The sequence below is a fragment of the Pipistrellus hanaki genome (assembly GCF_964339955.1).
Source record: "Pipistrellus hanaki genome assembly, chromosome: 5".
Lineage (NCBI taxonomy): Eukaryota > Metazoa > Chordata > Mammalia > Chiroptera > Vespertilionidae > Pipistrellus > Pipistrellus hanaki.
Window position 1 is genome coordinate 72,736,570 of NC_140507.1, and position 18,254 is coordinate 72,754,823.

The 18,254-nt window shown below is 45.8% G+C and overlaps 2 protein-coding genes across 4 annotated transcripts in view; one reads left to right on the forward strand and one right to left on the reverse strand.

Moving 5' to 3' along the window:
- The window catches only part of SH3GL1 (SH3 domain containing GRB2 like 1, endophilin A2), a 40,236-nt gene extending 34,388 nt beyond the window's left edge, over positions 1 to 5,848 (reverse strand). The window contains exon 1 of the mRNA XM_084883661.1: positions 5,564 to 5,848. Within this exon, the coding sequence (XP_084739787.1) occupies positions 5,564 to 5,608 (45 nt within the window). The 5' untranslated portion in view covers positions 5,609 to 5,848. The remainder of the gene's footprint in view (positions 1 to 5,563) is intronic.
- Positions 5,849 to 8,511: 2,663 nt separating this feature from the next.
- CHAF1A (chromatin assembly factor 1 subunit A) overlaps positions 8,512 to 18,254 on the forward strand; it is a 29,485-nt gene continuing 19,742 nt past the window's right edge. For 2 of the 3 annotated variants that reach the window (XM_084884430.1, XM_084884432.1), the window contains exons 1-3: positions 8,513 to 8,731; positions 11,577 to 11,627; positions 12,652 to 13,514. In XM_084884430.1, coding sequence (XP_084740556.1) covers positions 8,680 to 8,731; positions 11,577 to 11,627; positions 12,652 to 13,514 — 966 coding nt within the window. In that variant the 5' untranslated portion in view covers positions 8,513 to 8,679. Of the gene's footprint in view, positions 8,732 to 11,576; positions 11,628 to 12,651; positions 13,515 to 18,254 lie in introns of all 3 variants that reach the window. The other variant, XM_084884431.1, reaches the window with a different exon arrangement.

An 18,254-nucleotide genomic window follows, 5' to 3' on the forward strand; every position in this document is an offset into this window, starting at 1 on the left:
GTAAAGGGCTTATACGTTCCAGATTTTTGTATCTTAAAATTATCTCATGAGCCAAAACCGGTTTGGCTCAATGGATAGAGTGTCGGCTTGGGGACTGAAAGGTCCCGGGTTCGATTCCGGTCAAGGGCATGTACCTTGGTTACGGGCATATCCCCAGTAGGGGGTGTGCAAGAGGCAGCTGATCGATGACTCTCTCTCATCGATGTTTCTAACTCTCTGTCTCTCTCCTTTCCTCTCTGTACAAAATCAATAAAATATATTTTTTTAAAAAAAGATTATCTCATGATTATTACTTAACAGGCCAAGCACTTCGCTAGGAAATCAAAAGCATTATTTCACAAACTGAGGTTATAAAATAGGTCAGTATCTGCGGCCATTCCAAACACTAACCACATCTCCCAAAAACACTCTTAACAGGTTGAGGTCCTAGGTCCCCAAGGTCTCCCTCCCACCCATGCCTCTCACAGGAAGTTCAATCTTTCCTCCTAGGCACAAAAGGGGGTGAGGGTGGGTGTGGATGTGGATGTGACGCTAGCAAGCACCCAACAAACTTCAAAGCTATGTGATATGGTGGTTGTGAATTTTCCTCCTAACTCAGACAAAACCAGTCTTTCAGTCCAAACTCTCTCCCTCCTTTCAGACAAAAAAAAAAAAAAGTCAGGCCAGCATTCCAGGCAGCTTCCAGCTCTATCCCTAGTTACACTTTCAGATCTCTCCACAACCCAGCCACAAGAGTTATCCGAAAACCAGTCAGCAGTATAGGTCTGGAAATTAATGTCACCCAAACGCATGAAAATGAGAAATGAACTTTCAAGTTTAGATCTCACTAGTAAAGTTCCTTTACCCTCCGCAGTTTCCCAGAAATATGCATATAAAGAGCACCATCCCCTAAGTATCAGAGAGCTACTGAGGGAGTGGGCATGACACAGGCAGGTCCTCTCTGGACCAAAATGATGCCCAGGACAGATGCCTATTTATTTTACTGCTTTCCTCTATCGATTATTCAACTTTCGTCAGCCCAGGCCTGTAATCCAGGCAGTGGCCAATTCATAATAAGAAGTAAAACTCACAAACTCCCCACTCAAGCCCAAGCTGATTTTTTCGCAAGACCTGAACATTTTCACCAAAGATACTGAAATGGTGTGGAATTTTCCAGCAAACTGCCAGATACAGGCAGACCTTGGGAATACTGAGGTTGGGTCCCAAACCACCACAATAAAACAAGTCATAATCTTTTTGCTTGGGATGGGGTGGAGAGTGAGGGGATTGCCTTCAATCTGTAAAAAATGCAACATCTCTGAGTGCAATAAAACAGGTGTGCCTGTACTGGTAGCTGGTTTGTTACTAATATCATCAATGAAATTAGAAAATTTTAATTAACATCACAGCCTCACCTGCTAGAAAACAAGTTTGTCTATTCCTAGAGCCAAGTCTAGCTCGCTCACACATACACCTGGCTTCTCTTTCTCAATTTAGAAACAACACTGTTATAAGCTTTTGAAATCAAGAACCTGTTTCAAAGCAGGATTTCTCAATCTTGGTGCTACTGACATTTGGGCCAGATAATTTTTTGTTGTGGGGAGGGCTGTCCGGTGCATTGTAGGATGTTTAGCAACCATCCCTGACCTCTACCCACCTGATGCCAGTAGCACCTCTCCCCAAGTGGTGACACCCAAACCTGTCTCAGACATTGCTAAATGTTCCCAGGAAGGTGCACGAGAGGAGATGAAAGAAGGCAGGGTTAGTCACTCCTGGCTGAGAAGCAATGATGCAGGCTTATTCCTTTTTAAAAATAGCAGATGCCAAAGACACTGGAGTTCTAAAGATTTGGGAACTGGATGCAGAGTTTTATGTGCACGCCCATCTGTGTATATGTGGTTATCTATGTTTTAAAAACTGAGAAAAGCAGGCAGCTACCACAAGAATGGCCTCAAAGTGATTTTGGGGGCAGAGGGTGTGTAATTATCCTCACTTTTCTCAAACCTTAAAGCAGGGCTTCTCAGCTTCAGCACTACTAACATCTGGGTCCAGGGAATTCTTGGTGTGTGGGCCTGCCCAGTGCACTGTAGGGTGTTGAGCAGCATCCCAGGCCTCCTCCCACTAGATACCAGTACCAATCCAAGTTGTGACAACCAAAATGTCTCCCAATATTGCCAATGTCCCCTGGAGGGTGGAGGTGGCCCTGGTTGAAAAGCACTGTTCTGGACAGGAAGATAAATGTCCACAAATCTTTTTATGTAACAAGGGGAATATATTTACCCTTAGGCCAGATAAGTGAGACCAGTTGAGATCAACTGATTTAAAGCATATTGTCGATTCACACTGATAATTCAATAAATATCAATTATTACATTACTTTTCAACAGACAACCCTATTCTGAGGACACAGAAGAGAATGAAAAATAGTATTCTTAAGATCAAGAAAAGAAACATACAGGGAGTTAGACAAGGCCAGATGAACAATGGAGATGCTGGAGGACTGTGGAAACTATTGCAGAAGAGAATGGAACACAGCCAGGGTAATTCCTGAGAGCACAATTCAACATGGAATTGCTCTCAGATTAGGATATGGCCATTGCTGCAGTTCTTTGGGGTTGGGCCTCAGATAATAAATTGATGCAAACCACTAATATACAGTGCATTGAGTTTTCCAGGGTTTGAAGCACTTCCCACAGATCTGAATGTAGGCATCCTGTTTCCCCCTCAGAGAAAAGGCTCTGGTGGCTGGCCTGGGAGGCCCCGCTAATTTGGGATGGGATGGACCACCAGCATAGACCCTGGGGGTGAGGTAGGGAGGGCTTTCCAGAGACCTGTCTGTGTGAGAAAACAAAGCAGCCTGTAATCTTTCCAAGACCTATGGAGACATCAGTCCCGCAGGAGGAACTACACCGGGCCCAAGACAGTGAGCAGCTTCCCTGGGTACTCCAGTCAAGCACACGGGGGTCGGATGCCTGCTGAGCAGGTCTAACTTAGAGCCAGGTCACTTAATTTCATCCTTTTAGGCAAAGGGCTGTACTCTCAACAATAATCCTAGAATCCGCCCTGGCTGATGTGGCTCAGTGGATAGAGCGTCGGCCTGCAGACTCAAGGGTCCCAGGTTCAATTCCTATCAAGGGCATGTACACTGGTTGCAAGCACATCCCCAGTAGGGGGTGTGCAGGAGGCAGCTGATGGATGTTTCTCTCTCATCGGTGTTTCTAGCTCTCTCTCCCTCTCCCTTCCTCTCTGAAATCAATAAAAAAAAATTAAAAAAAAAAATCCTAGAATCCCTCTAATCAGGGGTGGAGAATCTTTGTTCTGCCAAGGACCATTTGGGTATTTATAACATCATTTATTTAATATAATTCACTTGATATAAACTTATGTTACTATGAAAAAATTCCTAGATTTACTGAATTTCAAGTCCCGCCTGTGGTTGCCTTGGCAGGGCCAGACCAAATGATTTGGCCAGAGGGCCGGATGTTTCCTACCCCTGCTCCAGATGAAATCTTTTCTCCTCGAGGGTTTAGCCATCATCTGGGTCTACAGACTGACCCCAATTGTCTTTAGCCCTAGACAACCACTAGGGTTGTGACTTTTCCTCTTTTTTTCTAAAAATATTTTATTGATTTTTTACAGAGAGGAAAAGAGAGGGGCAGAGTTAGGAACATCGATGAGAGAGAATCATCGATCAGCTGCCTCTTGCACACCCCCTACTGGGGATGTGCCCGCAACCAAGGTACATGCCCTTGACCGGAATCGAACCCGGGACCCTTCAGCCCACAGGCCAATGCTCTATCCACTGAGCCAAACCGGTTTCAGCATGACTTTTCCTCTTAAGGGATAAGATACCAGCTGTGGCCTGGCTGGTGTTCTCACTGGTTAGAGAATCAATCGCACACTTAAGGGTCTCAGATTTGATTCCTGGTCAAAGGTGCGTATCTGGGTTGCAGATTTGATCCTCACCCCGTTTGCAGCATGTATGACAGGCAACCAATGGATGTATCTCTCTTACATTGATGCTTCTCTCTCTCACTCTTTCCCTCCCTCCTCCCATTCCACTCTCCAAAAATCAATGGGAAAAAATATCCTTGGGTGAAGATTAAAAAAAAAGATACCAGCTGTGTTATTAGAGATTTGTTTCTCTTTTCTCCCAATGGATCTCTTCAAATCAGTACAGTCACGTTTGCCAGCAAGGCCCAAACAATTCCTAAGACTAGCGCTCAGTCCTCCAGGGAGTCTATCCACACAAACTGCATGCCTATGGTTCATAACCTGGGATGCAGGGACCAACAGAATTCAAGGAATCTTAGGCTTCTTGCCCCAATTTCCTACAAAACCTATATAATTGGCTACATGTAAAACACATATATTTTTGGATTCAGCATTCCATTTCTGGGAATTTATCCTATAAATCCAATCCCCTCTGTGAGCAAAGATAGTGTCAATTCACCGTAGCAGAAAACTACTGGAAATAATCTAAACGACCATCATTAGAGGCCTGATTAAATGAATTATGGTACACTTCATAGGATGGAATACCAGGAACCTACTAAAAAGATCCAAAAGCTCTAGGGGTTTGTTCTAGTGCAGTAACGCTGGGGCAGGGGGAAGATGGGGTTCCCCAGGGGCAACTGGCAGGGACTGGAGACATTTGTGGATGTCACGCCCGGGGGTGCTCCTGGCCTTGAGCCAGAGATGTTGCTCAATATCCCACAGTGCCCAGAATACCCCCTCCCAACGGAGAGTGACCCGAGGTGGAGAATTCTGACACATTTAACGAAACACTCAAAGAACACAGGCCTCTGGCTACTAGGAGTGGGGAACTTCCGCTGTGGAAGAAATCATTTAATCTGGCCCTACCAAGGCACCTGCAGGTAGGACTCGAAATTCAACAAATCCAGGAGTTGTGTTGTTTTTTTCATAGCAACATAAATTTATTTTAAGTGAATTATATAAAGCGAATGACGTTATAAATATTCAAATGGCCCTGGGCAGAAAAAAGGTTCCCCACCCCTGCTGTAGACTATGTTCCCTCCCTGTGTGTGTTTTTAAAGGAAAGGCGGACACATATCTTTGAAAAGAGACATAAATCGTCGGTGACAGTCCTTGTCTTAGGGTAGATGGTCTGAACGCCTGACAGACTGGAGTGAGGAACCGACTTTTCACCCTTTCAACTTTGTACAGGGTCCATCCAACGGGTTTCTGTTGTTGGCTTTAAAGAACTGATCTAGACACACATTTTTCCTCTTCCTGTACTAGCTGGCAAGAGTCCTGTTTCTTCCCTTTGTCTTTCCCCGTCCCTGCCCTTTTAGAGGGGAGGAAAGGGGGTGGGATCCGCATCCCAGATCAACCTCCGGGGGCCTCTCTGGGGTCTATCCAAGGAGACTGGAGCCCACTAGGCGGGCAGGATCCGGACCACCTCGCACGAAGCCCCCGGCCTTCCTGGGCTCTCCCGACCCAGCGAGGAACACGCGCCAACGCCGCCCCCTGGGTGTCCCCGGCCCGCTGCCGAACCAGAGCCGGGCCTGGCCTGGCCCCTCATTCCCGGAAGCCCGGGTCCCGGAGCTCGCCCTCCGCTCACCTGGCTCGCCTTGTAGAACTGCTTCTTCAGCCCCGCCACCGACATTCTGCCTTCCGCCGTCGTACTTCCCGTTGGGACCCAGCGAACCGGAGAAACAGCGCAAGCGACAGGCTCCCGGGCGCCGCCGAGCCCCCGCGCGCTTCAGCTGGCCCCGTCGGCACCGCCTCCGCAGCTTTCACGCCAGCTCCGCGCCGCCCGGGCGCAGCCTCAGCCCCTCTCGCGCCCGCGCGGCCAGGATATTACATGGCAACCGCACACTTCCGGCGCCGACCCGGCCTGAGCGCGCGCACGCACCCAGCCGGCCGGACGGCGCACGCGCACTTCGCCTGTCTCCGGAGCGTCGGCTTCTGCCAGAGAGTGGACCGGAGAGAGTCTAGAGCGGCCAGGGCGGCTGCAGCGACCCCTAGAAGCCGGGAGGTGGCTCTATCTAACGCCTTGGGAAAGGTGCTTAAACTTTTCTGGAGAGGTTGGGGAAACTAACTGGGTTTATAAATATCCAGATAATTGTTTATTAATCTCAGCTATACCAAATTCCATCATTCGGGTCGTTTAGTCCTTACCATCCTACCCAGGACCCTGCCCTGTGTTCATCCAATCAGTTGCCCAAGTCAGATGTCAGGGTGTCACTTCTATCTCATTTCCACTATCTCCACTGTCCTTCGCCCTGACCAAACCAACCACCAACTTCCGCTCTGTTGTACCCATCTTCGGGTTTCCCTCTCCAATTTATCCCCTATCAGGAGGCCAGAAAGATGCTTTTGTAACAGAATTCAGATCACGGTTCCCCGTTTAAAGCTCACCTACTGCCCTCAGAATGCACTCCCAACTTCGTAATATGGCCTACAAAGCTTGCATAATTTGGCCTCCATCCACCCGCTGATTTGGGGGCTCTCTTCTTCTACTACAGTTCAGGATACCTGTTGCTCTGGGCCTTTGCTAATGTTCCTATCTTGCACATTCTTCCTTAATATTTCTCCCCATTGTTTTGTGTATTAAAGAGAAATTTGCTTGGAATATCGCCTCTTCCAATAAGCCTTCCTGGATTCAACATGTTTACTGATAGTGACTTTTTTTTTTAATCCTCACCTGAGGATATTTCTTTTTCATTGCTTTTCAGAGAGAGAGTGTAAGGGAGGGAGGATGAGAGAAAGACAGAATATTTATGTGAAAGAGACACTTCAATTGGCTGCTTCCTGGGGACAGGGAGCGAATTGGCAACCCAGGTACCTGCCTTTGACCCAGTATCCTACTCACGACCCTTCTGTGCACTGGCGGATGCTCTAATCACTGGACACACTGGCCAGGGCATACTGATAATGACTTAAAATCAATTTTTATTGATGAAAATTTATTGAGCCCTAGCCAGTTTGGCTCAGTAATTAGAGCATCTGCCCACCGATTGAAGGGTCCCAGGTTCCATTCCTGTCAAGGGTACCTTCATTGCAGGCTGGGTCCCCAGCCCCTATTGGGTGCATGTTGCATGTGTAAGGTAACCAACTGGTGTGTCTCTCTCACATCCATGTCTCTCTCTCTCTCTCTCTCTCTCTCTCTCTCTCTCTCTCTCTCTCTCTCTCTTCTCTCTCTCTCTCCTCCCTTCCACTCTTTCTAAAAATCCATGGAAAATAACTTTGTCAATACTTGGGTGAGGTTTAGCAAAAAATTTTAAATTTAAAACAGAAAATGTATTGAATAAATGGGAAATTAATAATAAGTCAGAATGAGTAAGTTAATCCAAATAGAGGAACAAGAAAGTGACTAGAGCTAAAGTGTTTGCAGCTTCAGTGCTGAAATCTCTGACAGATTTGGGTAATTTTCTGCAGCAAAAGGTTACTGGAAGTTTCCAAATGTCTAAATAGAAGGTACTGGACTAGATCAGAGGATTATTTCAGAATATGCAAGCCCCAACCTCCCCCCTGAAGATCCTGAAGGGGTTATTATGAATGGTTTGAAAAAACACCCAGGTAATAATGATGGGTAGCCTCAACGGTGATCCACTGATCTAGATCATTGCGTACTGTCAGAATATAATAAACTGTAATTGCAAAATAAAAAAGAAGAAGAAGGAGGAGGAGGAGGAGGGGGAGAAAAAAAGTCGTTCTCGCTTCAGCAGCACATATACTAAAATTGAAACGATACAGAGATGGCCCTTGCGCAAAGATGACACACAAATTCGTGAAGTGTTTCATATTAAAAAAAAATTGTAAGAACTTCTTGTTGGTGTGCCAGTCTAAGATCTGAAAGTTGGGTGGAAATTAACCAGCACAAGAGGTGTGGAAACAGTTTTCTAGGCAAGAAACAGCTTATGTAAAAACCCTGAGGATTAAATCAGAAACATCTATTTCATTAATTCCCTCAGAATATGTTTAATGTATATCAAATGCTGCCCAGATTTTATTTTTGTTCATATAAAAAGTAGTTTATTTTTTTTTAAATGTGATTTTATTGGTTTTTAGAGAGAGGAAGTGAGAGGGATAGATAGAAAAATGAATGGATAGGCTGCTTCCTGCACGTCCCCTACAGGGGATCGAGTCCGCAACCCCGGCATGTGCACTGACTGGGAATTGAACTACCGGGGGGCAGTAATTTGTAGACTTAATTTGTGTTGCTATATTCAGCCAAATAGAATAAACTCACGACTTCAATCTTCACCTAACTTGCAGTTTCAGGTTGTCACCTGCAACCTACGTAAAACGATTCGTCATGACGTAAGAGCCTCGGACCGCCCTCCTCCTAAGTCCCACGCACTTAGCCAATCACAGTGTCCATCTCTTGGCTTGACACCTCCTACGCCCAATCGCAGAACACCTTCTTCCCACGGTCCGCCCAGAGAAAGCCCGCTTCTCCGCGGGAATATCAATAGGGGAGCTATGGGAGGAATGGAAGCCACGGATCTCGCGAGGATACTTCCTGCGCTCCCCATTTCCCGAGGCGGGACCTCACGTGATGCCCTCTTGTCCAATAGGCGCACGGGCTGCGGGGGTCGCCGCGGTTCCCGCCAAATACGAGCGCGGCGGCCGCGGCAGGAGCGGCGCGGGCGGGAGGGCGAGCAGGAGCCGCCGCCGGAGCGTAGCCCGCGCCTGCGTCGCCCGAGGGGACCTCGAGCCGCTGCCGGGACGATGCTGGAGGAGCGGGACTGCGGGGCTCCGGGCGCCAGGGGAGCGTCCGCAGGTCGGTTAGGGCCCGCGCGGCGGGGTAGTGGGGGCGCGGCGAGCGGCCCTTATGGGCCGATTCAGTGGTTGGGGACAGACGGGCCTCCCGGCCCCAGGACGCTTCTTTGAGCCTGATGTTCGGTTGGTGGGGTGGTTCCAATCCCGATAAAGGGCCTTACGATCAAAGGGTGCTCTCCTTGAGGTTATTGTTGGGGCAGCGACCATTCCCCCCCCCCCCCCGTGTTTTTGCGTTAAGTTCACTCCTCCGGGGCCCTCTGCGGTGACGGGTCTTTGTGGCCTGGAGAGGAAACAGACTCAGGGAAGCGAAAGGGCCAGGTCTGCAGGTTGCGTTTGTGTCCTCTGAGCAAGTAGGACCCCGCAGCCACCCTCTGGCCGGGTGGGGAAACTGATATCCGGGGTCACATGGGCTCGGAGACCGTAACAGTTGTGTCTGATGGTCAGGGCAAGTCTAGGTAAGGGGCCTGCATGGTGGGGATGGTCAGGAAGCTGGGACTCCCGCCTTCTCATCCTGCTGGATATGAAGTGTCTTGGGATGGGAGTTTCTAGTACCCAGCAGGCCCCGGAAACAGGGTGATGAACCAAAGAAGACTAGCTTGCCCTCTGACCAGCTTGACTCCTATTTTATCCCCAACTCTTGGCACAATGCTTGGCACATAGTCGGTGCCCGATATATGTTGGTTGTCTGAATTAAGAATTGTTAGGGATATCAACTAGACTAATTCAGGGTTTCTCAACCTCAGCACTATTGACATTTGGGGCCCTCCTATGCACTTAAGGGTGTCAAACGGCATCCCTGGCCTCCACCCATTAGATGCCAATAACGACACCCCCCCCCCCTCCGCAATTGTGACAACCAGTTATATCCAGGTATTGCCTAGGATGGGGGTGGGGGCGCAGGACCAATGCTCTAATTGTTTCCAGATTTGGGGATTTCACAAAGTAAAATTCATATAATTAAGTTGGGGAGACTTATTGTCATTGACAGTCATTTGACCCAGTAAGGTTGTTTAATTAAAAAGCAAAAAGAACATCACCTGCTATGACCATACTATTATAAAAGGAAAGGATATTTTAATGCCAAGTAGAATTAGAGGGGTTCTGATGTCAGAATAAAGAGCAGTGGTGAGTTTATACTTACGTGTGTGTTAATTGTGTGTGTATCTTTGAACAGTCTGGATTCCTGGGTGGGGTCGCTTTTTAGGTTGATCTGAGCTTCCTTCTGGGCCCACATCACTTCTGTTCCACTTGCATCAAAGCTAGTGACTCAGGACCACACCAATAAATCCTTGTAATTGTCCTAAAAATAAATTTAAGTGGCTAAAGATTATATATATTTACTTGAGGTGGGGGGAGTGGGAATCCATGTTTTTGGTAACTGAAAACTTGAAAATGGTATTGTCTTAGAATGGGTAGAAAGGAAGTGAGTCTTCTGGGTACTTTATATTTCAAGCTTGGAGGAGGGAGGGCAGGTTTCGTCTATGGACAGCTGAGTTTTTCAGAAAGCCGTGGTCTGCTTTTAAAAAGTATTCACTTGTATGCATCTTTTACAAAACGTACATAGATTGCCCAAAATAACCTAGATTTTTCCAAGCCAGACCTCCTGGTAGGTATGAGTTTCTAAACTTATATTTAAAGATACTTACAGTCATTTTTATATCATTTTTTAACATTATTAGGTGTTTTTCTTGAGACTTATTTATTTATTGGTGCAGGTAAACTCTTCGTCATCATTATTACTGGTTTTAGAGAGAGGAAGGGAGGGAGAGAGAGAGAAACATCCATGTAAGAGAGAAACAATAATCTCCTACACACACCCCAACTGGAGCTCAAACCTGCAACCTGTGTATGTGCCTGACTGGGAATCAAACCCATCACCTTTGTGTTTACAGTATGACACTCCAATCAACTGAGTCACACTGGCCAGAGCTTCCTTTATTATTTTTTGACAGTGCTTCAGCTCCTGCCTGACCAGCTCAAAATGCTTTAAGTTGTATTACCTTCATAAACTTATTTATTTTTTTAATATAATTTTATTGATTTCCGAGAGGAAGGGAGAAGGAGATAGAAATATCAATGATGAGAGATAATCATTGATCAGCTGTCTCCTGTATGCTCCCTACTGGGGATTGAACCGACAACCCACAGACATGTGCCCTTGACCGGAATTGGACTCGGAACATTTCAGTCCGAAGGCTGACTATCTACTGTGCCAAACCAGCTAGGGCCATAAACTCTATTTTAAAAGAAAATAAACCCTATTCTAATTTCATAGAGCTGGTTGGATTTCAGGTAGATATTTTGAGTTCCTATTAATGGTGACTTGGGTGATACAGTGTTTTCTTTTCTCTTCCTCTACTATTTCCCTCTTCATTGTTGCTGTTACAGTGTTCATTGCTTTCCCCCTATGTGCCAGACCCTGAGTTAGGGGCTCCAGGTACAGTGTAGAAAAGTCTCCCTGCCATCCTATAGCTAGCATTCTGTAGGAGGAGACATCATAAACAGTGTAAATTTCAGAGCGATTAATGCCACAAGGAAAATAAACCAAGGAGGTGTAACAGTGTAGAGGCAGGGTTTCTTAATTTACTAACATTTGGGGCCATATAATTCTTAGTCGTGATGGGCCATACTGTGTATTGTAGGATTTTCACCCATTAGATGTGAGTGGCAACCTTCCCCCAAGTCATGGCCACCAAAAGTGTCCCTAGACATTACCAGCTCCTCAGGGTGAGGGTGGCAAAGTCACTCCCATGGGTAACCACTTTGTACATAATAGGTGCTACTTTGTATTTACTTTCATTATTCCCAGCATTTAATAACGTATCCTTTGATACTTTTATTCACAGTAATGGACTGCAAAGACAGACCAGCTTTTCCAGTCAAGAAGTTAATACAAGGTAACTTTCTGGGAATGGGTTAATATTTGTTCCTAATTTATATCCTTCATTGTCTCCTTAATTCCCCTTGAGCAGTGGTCTTCTGTTGGGGTCCTTAGCAGTAGGGGAGAAAAACAGTTGCACTTTACATTTGGAAGCTGGGAATCCATTTTATTATTATACCTCTGTTTCCCTGGGTTCCCAGGAACAAATCAGAGGTCACTGCCTTTACAACAGCCTTTCTCTACTTTCCCCCTATTGACATTTTATAATTTTTCAGGGGTGGGGGACTGTCCTGTATATTGTAGTGTTTAGCAGCATCCCTGATCTCTTCCCCCCAAGTCGTGACAACCAGACGTTGCTAGATGTTCCCTAGAGCAGTGGTCGCCAACCTTTCGGACCTCACGGACCACCAGTGGTCTGCAGACCACCCATTGGTGACCACTGTTCTAGAGGGCACTGCTGTCCCAGTTGAACTATTGTTGTGCACTGTTTCTGTTTTTTTAAAAATATATATATTTTATTGATTTTCCACAGAGAGGAAGGGAGAGGGATAGAGAGCTAGAAACATCGATGAGAGAGAAACATTGACCAGCTGCCTCCTGCACACCCACTACCGGTGATGTACCCGCAACCAATGTACATGCCCTTGGCCAGAATTGAACCCGGAATTTTTCAGTCTGCAGACTGACGCTCTATCTACTGAGCCAAACCGATTTCAGCGGGTTTCTGGTTTTTAAAATTTGGTATATATTTTCCCCCTGTAATAATTTACCTTCTCCTCTGGTAACTGATAGCAAGTTTGGTGGTGGTAGGAATTGTGTTTAGGGCAATAGTCTCCTGAGGTTAAGATTAGGGGCAAACCATAGGACCCCAGGGCATAATTGCTTTATAGACTATAAAATTATGAAAAGACACATACACTCATGCGCGCACACACAGCAAGGTTGGATCATTTTGAGCATATGGAATGTTAAAGTATTTATCAATTGTCACTCTTCACACTTTCACTGTAAGGATGGTCTCCTTCTGTCTTTTATTTCAGCCCGTCTGCCCTTCAAGCGCCTGAATCTTGCCCCAAAGGAGAAAACCAAGGACGGATCGGACAACACAAGAAGCTCTCCAAGTGCTCCTGCACAAAGTCAAGTCCCCGATGTAGAAACCTCTTTGGACAACTTGGAGAACAATTTTCATATGGGTTCTGACATAGATTTTAGACCAAAACTTGTCAATGGGAAGGGTCCCTTAGATAACTTTTTAAAAAATAGAGTCAAAACCAGTATTGGCGAGACCACAGTCATCATTGATTTGACAGAGGACTCAAGTGACCAACCAGACGACATTTCAGCCTACGATAAACTAAATTCTGCAGCCTGTCCCTCCTTGGAGGAGGCAGTCAATAGGGTCAGAGAAGAAGCTGGAGATGAGGGGGGGCTGCCGAAGGCTAGTCAGAAGGACGAGCTAACATTTTCTGAAGAGACCCTTTTAGACATTCCATGCAAAACAGAGGAGGAGGGTGCTGGCTCAGGGGGCACAGAGAGGAGAGGAGATGCACAGGAAGCACCTCCGAGCTGCCCCAAGTTGACAGATGGTCCAAGAACGTGCTCAGAGAAGGACCAGGACGGTTGGAGCGAAGCTGGAGGCATCTTGTTCAAAGGGAAGGTGCCCGTGGTGCTCTTGCAGGATATCCTGAGTATAAAACCTGGAGCCACGTCTCCAACCATCCCTCTGGACCAGGGTACGCCCTCCCGGAGGGAAGTGCTAGAGTCTAGCCACGGAGAAGACTCTGTTCTCAGCCATTCCTCCCTGAGTTCTTCCTCTCCTACCAGCTCACCTGAAGGGTGGTGTGCTTCCAAAAATCAGCACAACGGTCCCAGTACCTTCCCCACCCCCACACCTGTCCGCAGAGTGAGTATCTCCCCAAATCCCAGCGTGTCAGTGCTGATGGTGTTTCTAGTCCAGCCCCTTTTCATCTGGGGACACTATGCCCCTATGTGGTGGTTAGAGGCTGAGTGAGTGGGGCCACTAACTAGATCTTTTAACTTCTGGTGCAGAATTCTGATTCTTTTCACTATCAAATTCCATCAGAGGTATTCAGTGATGAGTACTGTACATTGGGTTGTGTTGGCTGGGTTAATCACCAATGTGTTGAGGCCATTCTGGTAATTTTTGTTCACACCTAGTTAGTAGTCTGGTCCATTTAGCTATTTTAGGAAATGATGGCACTAAGTAGGCAACTGTAATGCCTCAGCTCCCTCTGTTCCTTCTTCCTGTTGTAACATAGATTGTAGGGATGGTAGAGTCAGTCAGTGTTGGTGAAGAGACCCCGAGACAGCAAGAAGACTATTATGGAGAATTCTGTAGAGTTAACTCTTGTCAGCATGTCCAACTATCTCTTTTATTGTTAATTCTCACCTGAGGATATTTTTATATTGATTTTTAGAGAGAGTGGGAGGGAGAGACAGAGAAACATTGATGTGAAAGAGACACATCGATTGGTTGCCTCTGCTCTCACCCTGACTGGGATCCAGCCTACAACCAAGGTACATGCCCTTGACTGGAATCTAGCCCAGGACCCTTCCATCTGCGGGCTGACACTCTATCCACTGAGCCAAACCGGCTAGGCTGCTAGGACATGGCACCCATCTTAAAAACCTCTTTCAAAGCATCAGAAACAAAAGGATTTTTAAGGATCACAATGGCAAATGCCACTGCTTTCACTGGTCCTTAAAGTCTTATAGATAAAACTGATGAAATCAGTTAAGATTTCTTTGGGAAAAGTGTGTCTAAAGATGTTTTGGGTTTTTTGTTTTATTTTGTGGAACCTTAGTTTATTCATCTTAGGTTGTTTTTTGTTTTTTTATTTATTTTTTCTTTTATTAATATATTTTATTGATTTTGTACAGAGAGGAAGGGAGAGAGATAGTTAGAATCATCGATGAGAGAGAGTCATCGATCAGCTGCCTCTTGCACACCCCCTACTGGGGATATGCCTGCAACCAAGATACATGCCCTTGACTGGAATCGAACCCAGGACCTTCCAGTGCCCAAGCCGACGCTCTATCCATTGAGCCAAACCGGTTTCAGCAGGTTGTTGTTTTTTATATATAAAATTGGATCTGTGGTGGATTATTTAATCTCTACCTGCTAAATTTGAAATGTCGCCGGTTCAATTGTCCTGATCACTTTCTGAAATTTGAAATTTGATCTCTAAGACAGCAGTCGCCAACTGGTGGTCCGAGTACCACTTATGGTCCATGATATCCGAAAGGTTGGCGACTGCTGCCTATGGAGCTCATTTTCCTAGATGATTCCATTTCTTGTTTTTTATCTCCTAAGTATAGGAGAAAATGGCTTCCTCTGTGGCCTCATAAAATATCAAGAGTAGAGCAGTCTTCTTTTCTTTTTCTAAGTTTCTCAGTGTGGTAGATAGATTTGCATATTTATTTATTTATTTTTAAATGTATTTTTATTGATTTGAGAGAGAGAGGGAAGGAGAGGGAGAGAGAAACATTGCTATGATAGAGAAACATTGATTGGTTGCCTCCTATACTTGCCCTAACCTGGGGATTAAATCTGCAATCTAGGTATGTATATGCCCTAACCAGAAATCAATCAGGACAATTGAACCGGCGACACTTCAGTGCATAGGATGATGCTCAACCAACTGAGCCCCAGCGGCCTGGCCTGGATATACATTTTTAAACTTCCATCTGAGTTGTTACTCAAACTCTCAAAATCAGAATTTGAGCCCCTCTTGCTGTCAGCCATATTGGTGGGTCCATCTAGTTGGTTGGAATCCTTTCAGACTGATGCTAATCCTTTACAGAACTACTTTATCACCTGATGTGTCACAGCCAGTTATGGTGGAGAACAGGACATTACATTTTTCTATTTTTTCTTTTTTAATATATTATCGATTTTTTACATAGAAAAAGGGAGAGGGATAGAGAGCTAGAAACATCGATGAGAGAGAAACAACCAGCTGCCTCCTGCACACCCTCTACCAGGGATGTGCCTGCAACCAAGGTACATGCCCTTGACTGGAATTGAACCTGGGACCCTTCAGCCCATAGGCCGACGCTCTATCCTCTGAGCCAAACCTGTTTCAGCCATTTTTCCATTCTTAATAGCTTCATTAAGTTAATGCTCATGGCCACATCTGAGAATTGGGAAGTCACATAGTTGGTCATTGTCAAGAAACAATGTTACTCTGTCCACTGGCCCAAATGGCTGTAAGACAGCTGAGCATGGGAACTAGGTATGGTTAGTTTAGGAAACCTACATCTGAGATACTAGGTCTTTGAGCACGGGCTTGGGGTTTTGAAATGCTCTAGAAAGCATTGTTATCACAGCTTTGTAAGTCATACACTGCGAGTGGTGAAGGCTTCTGTCCCAGAGCCTGTGGCAGAAAATTGGGCCATTCTATTGCAAGAGTGGAAGTGGAGCCCCCTGATGTTGGGTGGCACCAAAGGTATGAAAGTGAAATGAGTGGATTTCCTAATTTGTTTGTGCCTTTTGTGATTGGTATGTAACTTGAACATACCAAGTTATGTTCCTGCCTTGGCATTTGAGATTTTCCTGATCCCTGTTACTGTGGGAACACTTTGTTTTTCCATTTTCCCTCGCCACCGCCTTTCCAGAGTGTAGCCAGACAGACACTTGCTGGTAGCTTACTGATTGTTTCATATTACCATGTAACATGTGGTTTTTACTGCTCTCTGTTAGTCCTGGAGTTGGTACCACTGTGCTTGGGAACTCCTAGGCATTCACTGGACCTCTATTTGTGTGTTGTTATTTTGGTTTTATTTTTTGTTTGTTTGCTTTTCTTGGGAGCTTGTTAAAATGCAGGTCCTGCTGTCCCTTCCCAGGGATCTAAAGATTCTCACTTTAGAAAACAGTAGTTTATAACACCTTTTATTACTAGCTTAAAGAGCTTTATTTAGCATTAGGGGTTTTTACCACTTGGTAGAACTATTTCCCAAGTTTGTTTATGTCAATTAGCAATGAGATGTGCTAATTATTCCACAGATAATAATTCTATCTAATAAAAGAGTAATGTGCAAATTAACCATCACCCCGCTACACCCACCAGCCAATCAGAGTGAGTATGTAAATTAACTCCAACCAAGATGGCTATGGCCACAGAGAGCAGGAGGGAGATTTGGGTTTCCTTCTTAATGGAGGAAGCTAAGCTTTCCACACACCCAGACGGACCCAGGCCTCCACTCAATGGTACAAAGTTTCAATTACAGTATAGAAAGTAAATAAATTCCAACAGAAATGGGGCAGCCACTGAACTGGAAGAGCAGGAGGCTAGAGTTGCCCCGGGCGATGGAGGAAGCCAAGCTTCTGCAGCCATGGCTAACTCAGGCCTTCACTTCAGACTACAAAGTTTCAATTATAGAAGATACATAAATTCCAACAGAAATGGCTGCTGCCAGGGAGCAAGCAGGAGGCTTGGCTCCACTCCAGGCTACAAAATTTTAATTGCAGAAGATAAATAAATTCCAGATACCAGGGCCTCTTTTTGGGTCGCTGACCTGCAAACCACCACAGGCCCCTTGGCCAGGCCACCCCACGCCCCTAGGGAACCCCCACCCTGATCCAGGACACCCTTCAGGGCAAACCAGCTGGCCCCCACCCATACACCAAGCCTCTGTCCTATCTAATAAAAGAGTAATATGCAGATTAACCATCACTCCCAACACACAAGATGGCCAGCAGGGGAGGGCAGTTGGGAGGGACCAGGCCAGCAGAGGAGGGAAGTTGGGGGCAATCAGGCTGGCATGGGAGTGGTTAGGGGGTGATCAGGCAGGCAGGCAGAAGCAGTTAGGGACAATCAGGAATTAAGGCAGGTGAACAATTGGGAGTCAACAGTCCTGGATTGTGAGAGGGATCCCGGATTGGAGAGGGTGCAGGCTAGGCTGAGGGACACACACACATGCACAAATTTCGTGCACCGGGCCTCTGGTGTTGATATAGTTGTGTTACTGGAATCTTTGCCTTGTCTCTGTACAAATGAGCCCAGATCACTGAAACTTTTTCATATATATTTTTAACTTTATAAGTATTAAATTCTCTGGGTTTTAAAAAAAAGTATTAAAACATGACAGTCCCCTTCTTCTCCCCCAGGTTGCCATTATCATCTTCACAGTATCGTTTTGTTTTCTTATATGAGTGTATACTGTAAATTTGTTTCTTTTTCATTGGAGGGTGTCTCATTTTCTATATTGGGATGGGAAGAGGTATCTTTCTTTAACTGCCTATGGTGTGGATATACTGCACTTTACAAAGTCAGTCTCATGTTGCATATTTCTGTTGTCTCTAATTCTCTGCCTGTGCAGAATGGTAATTGGCATGGATCCTGGGGCTGTTCAGTAGTTTTGTGGGCTCCCATTGGATAATTTTTCCACTTATACTCACATATGGCCTGACCAATTTGGGTTGTGCCTTCTCCTGCTGTTAAATTTTCAGCTGCTGTGGCTGCTGAGCCCATCGTTCCAGCCTCCTCATCTCATTCACTGTGTGTCTGCTCTGAGCTTAGAAATTCGATCTTAAGTATAAGGAGAGCAGAATAAACAGGATTCTCATGAATAAAGTAGAAATTTTAATGCACACACATGGTTAAATCTGCTTCCACTAGAG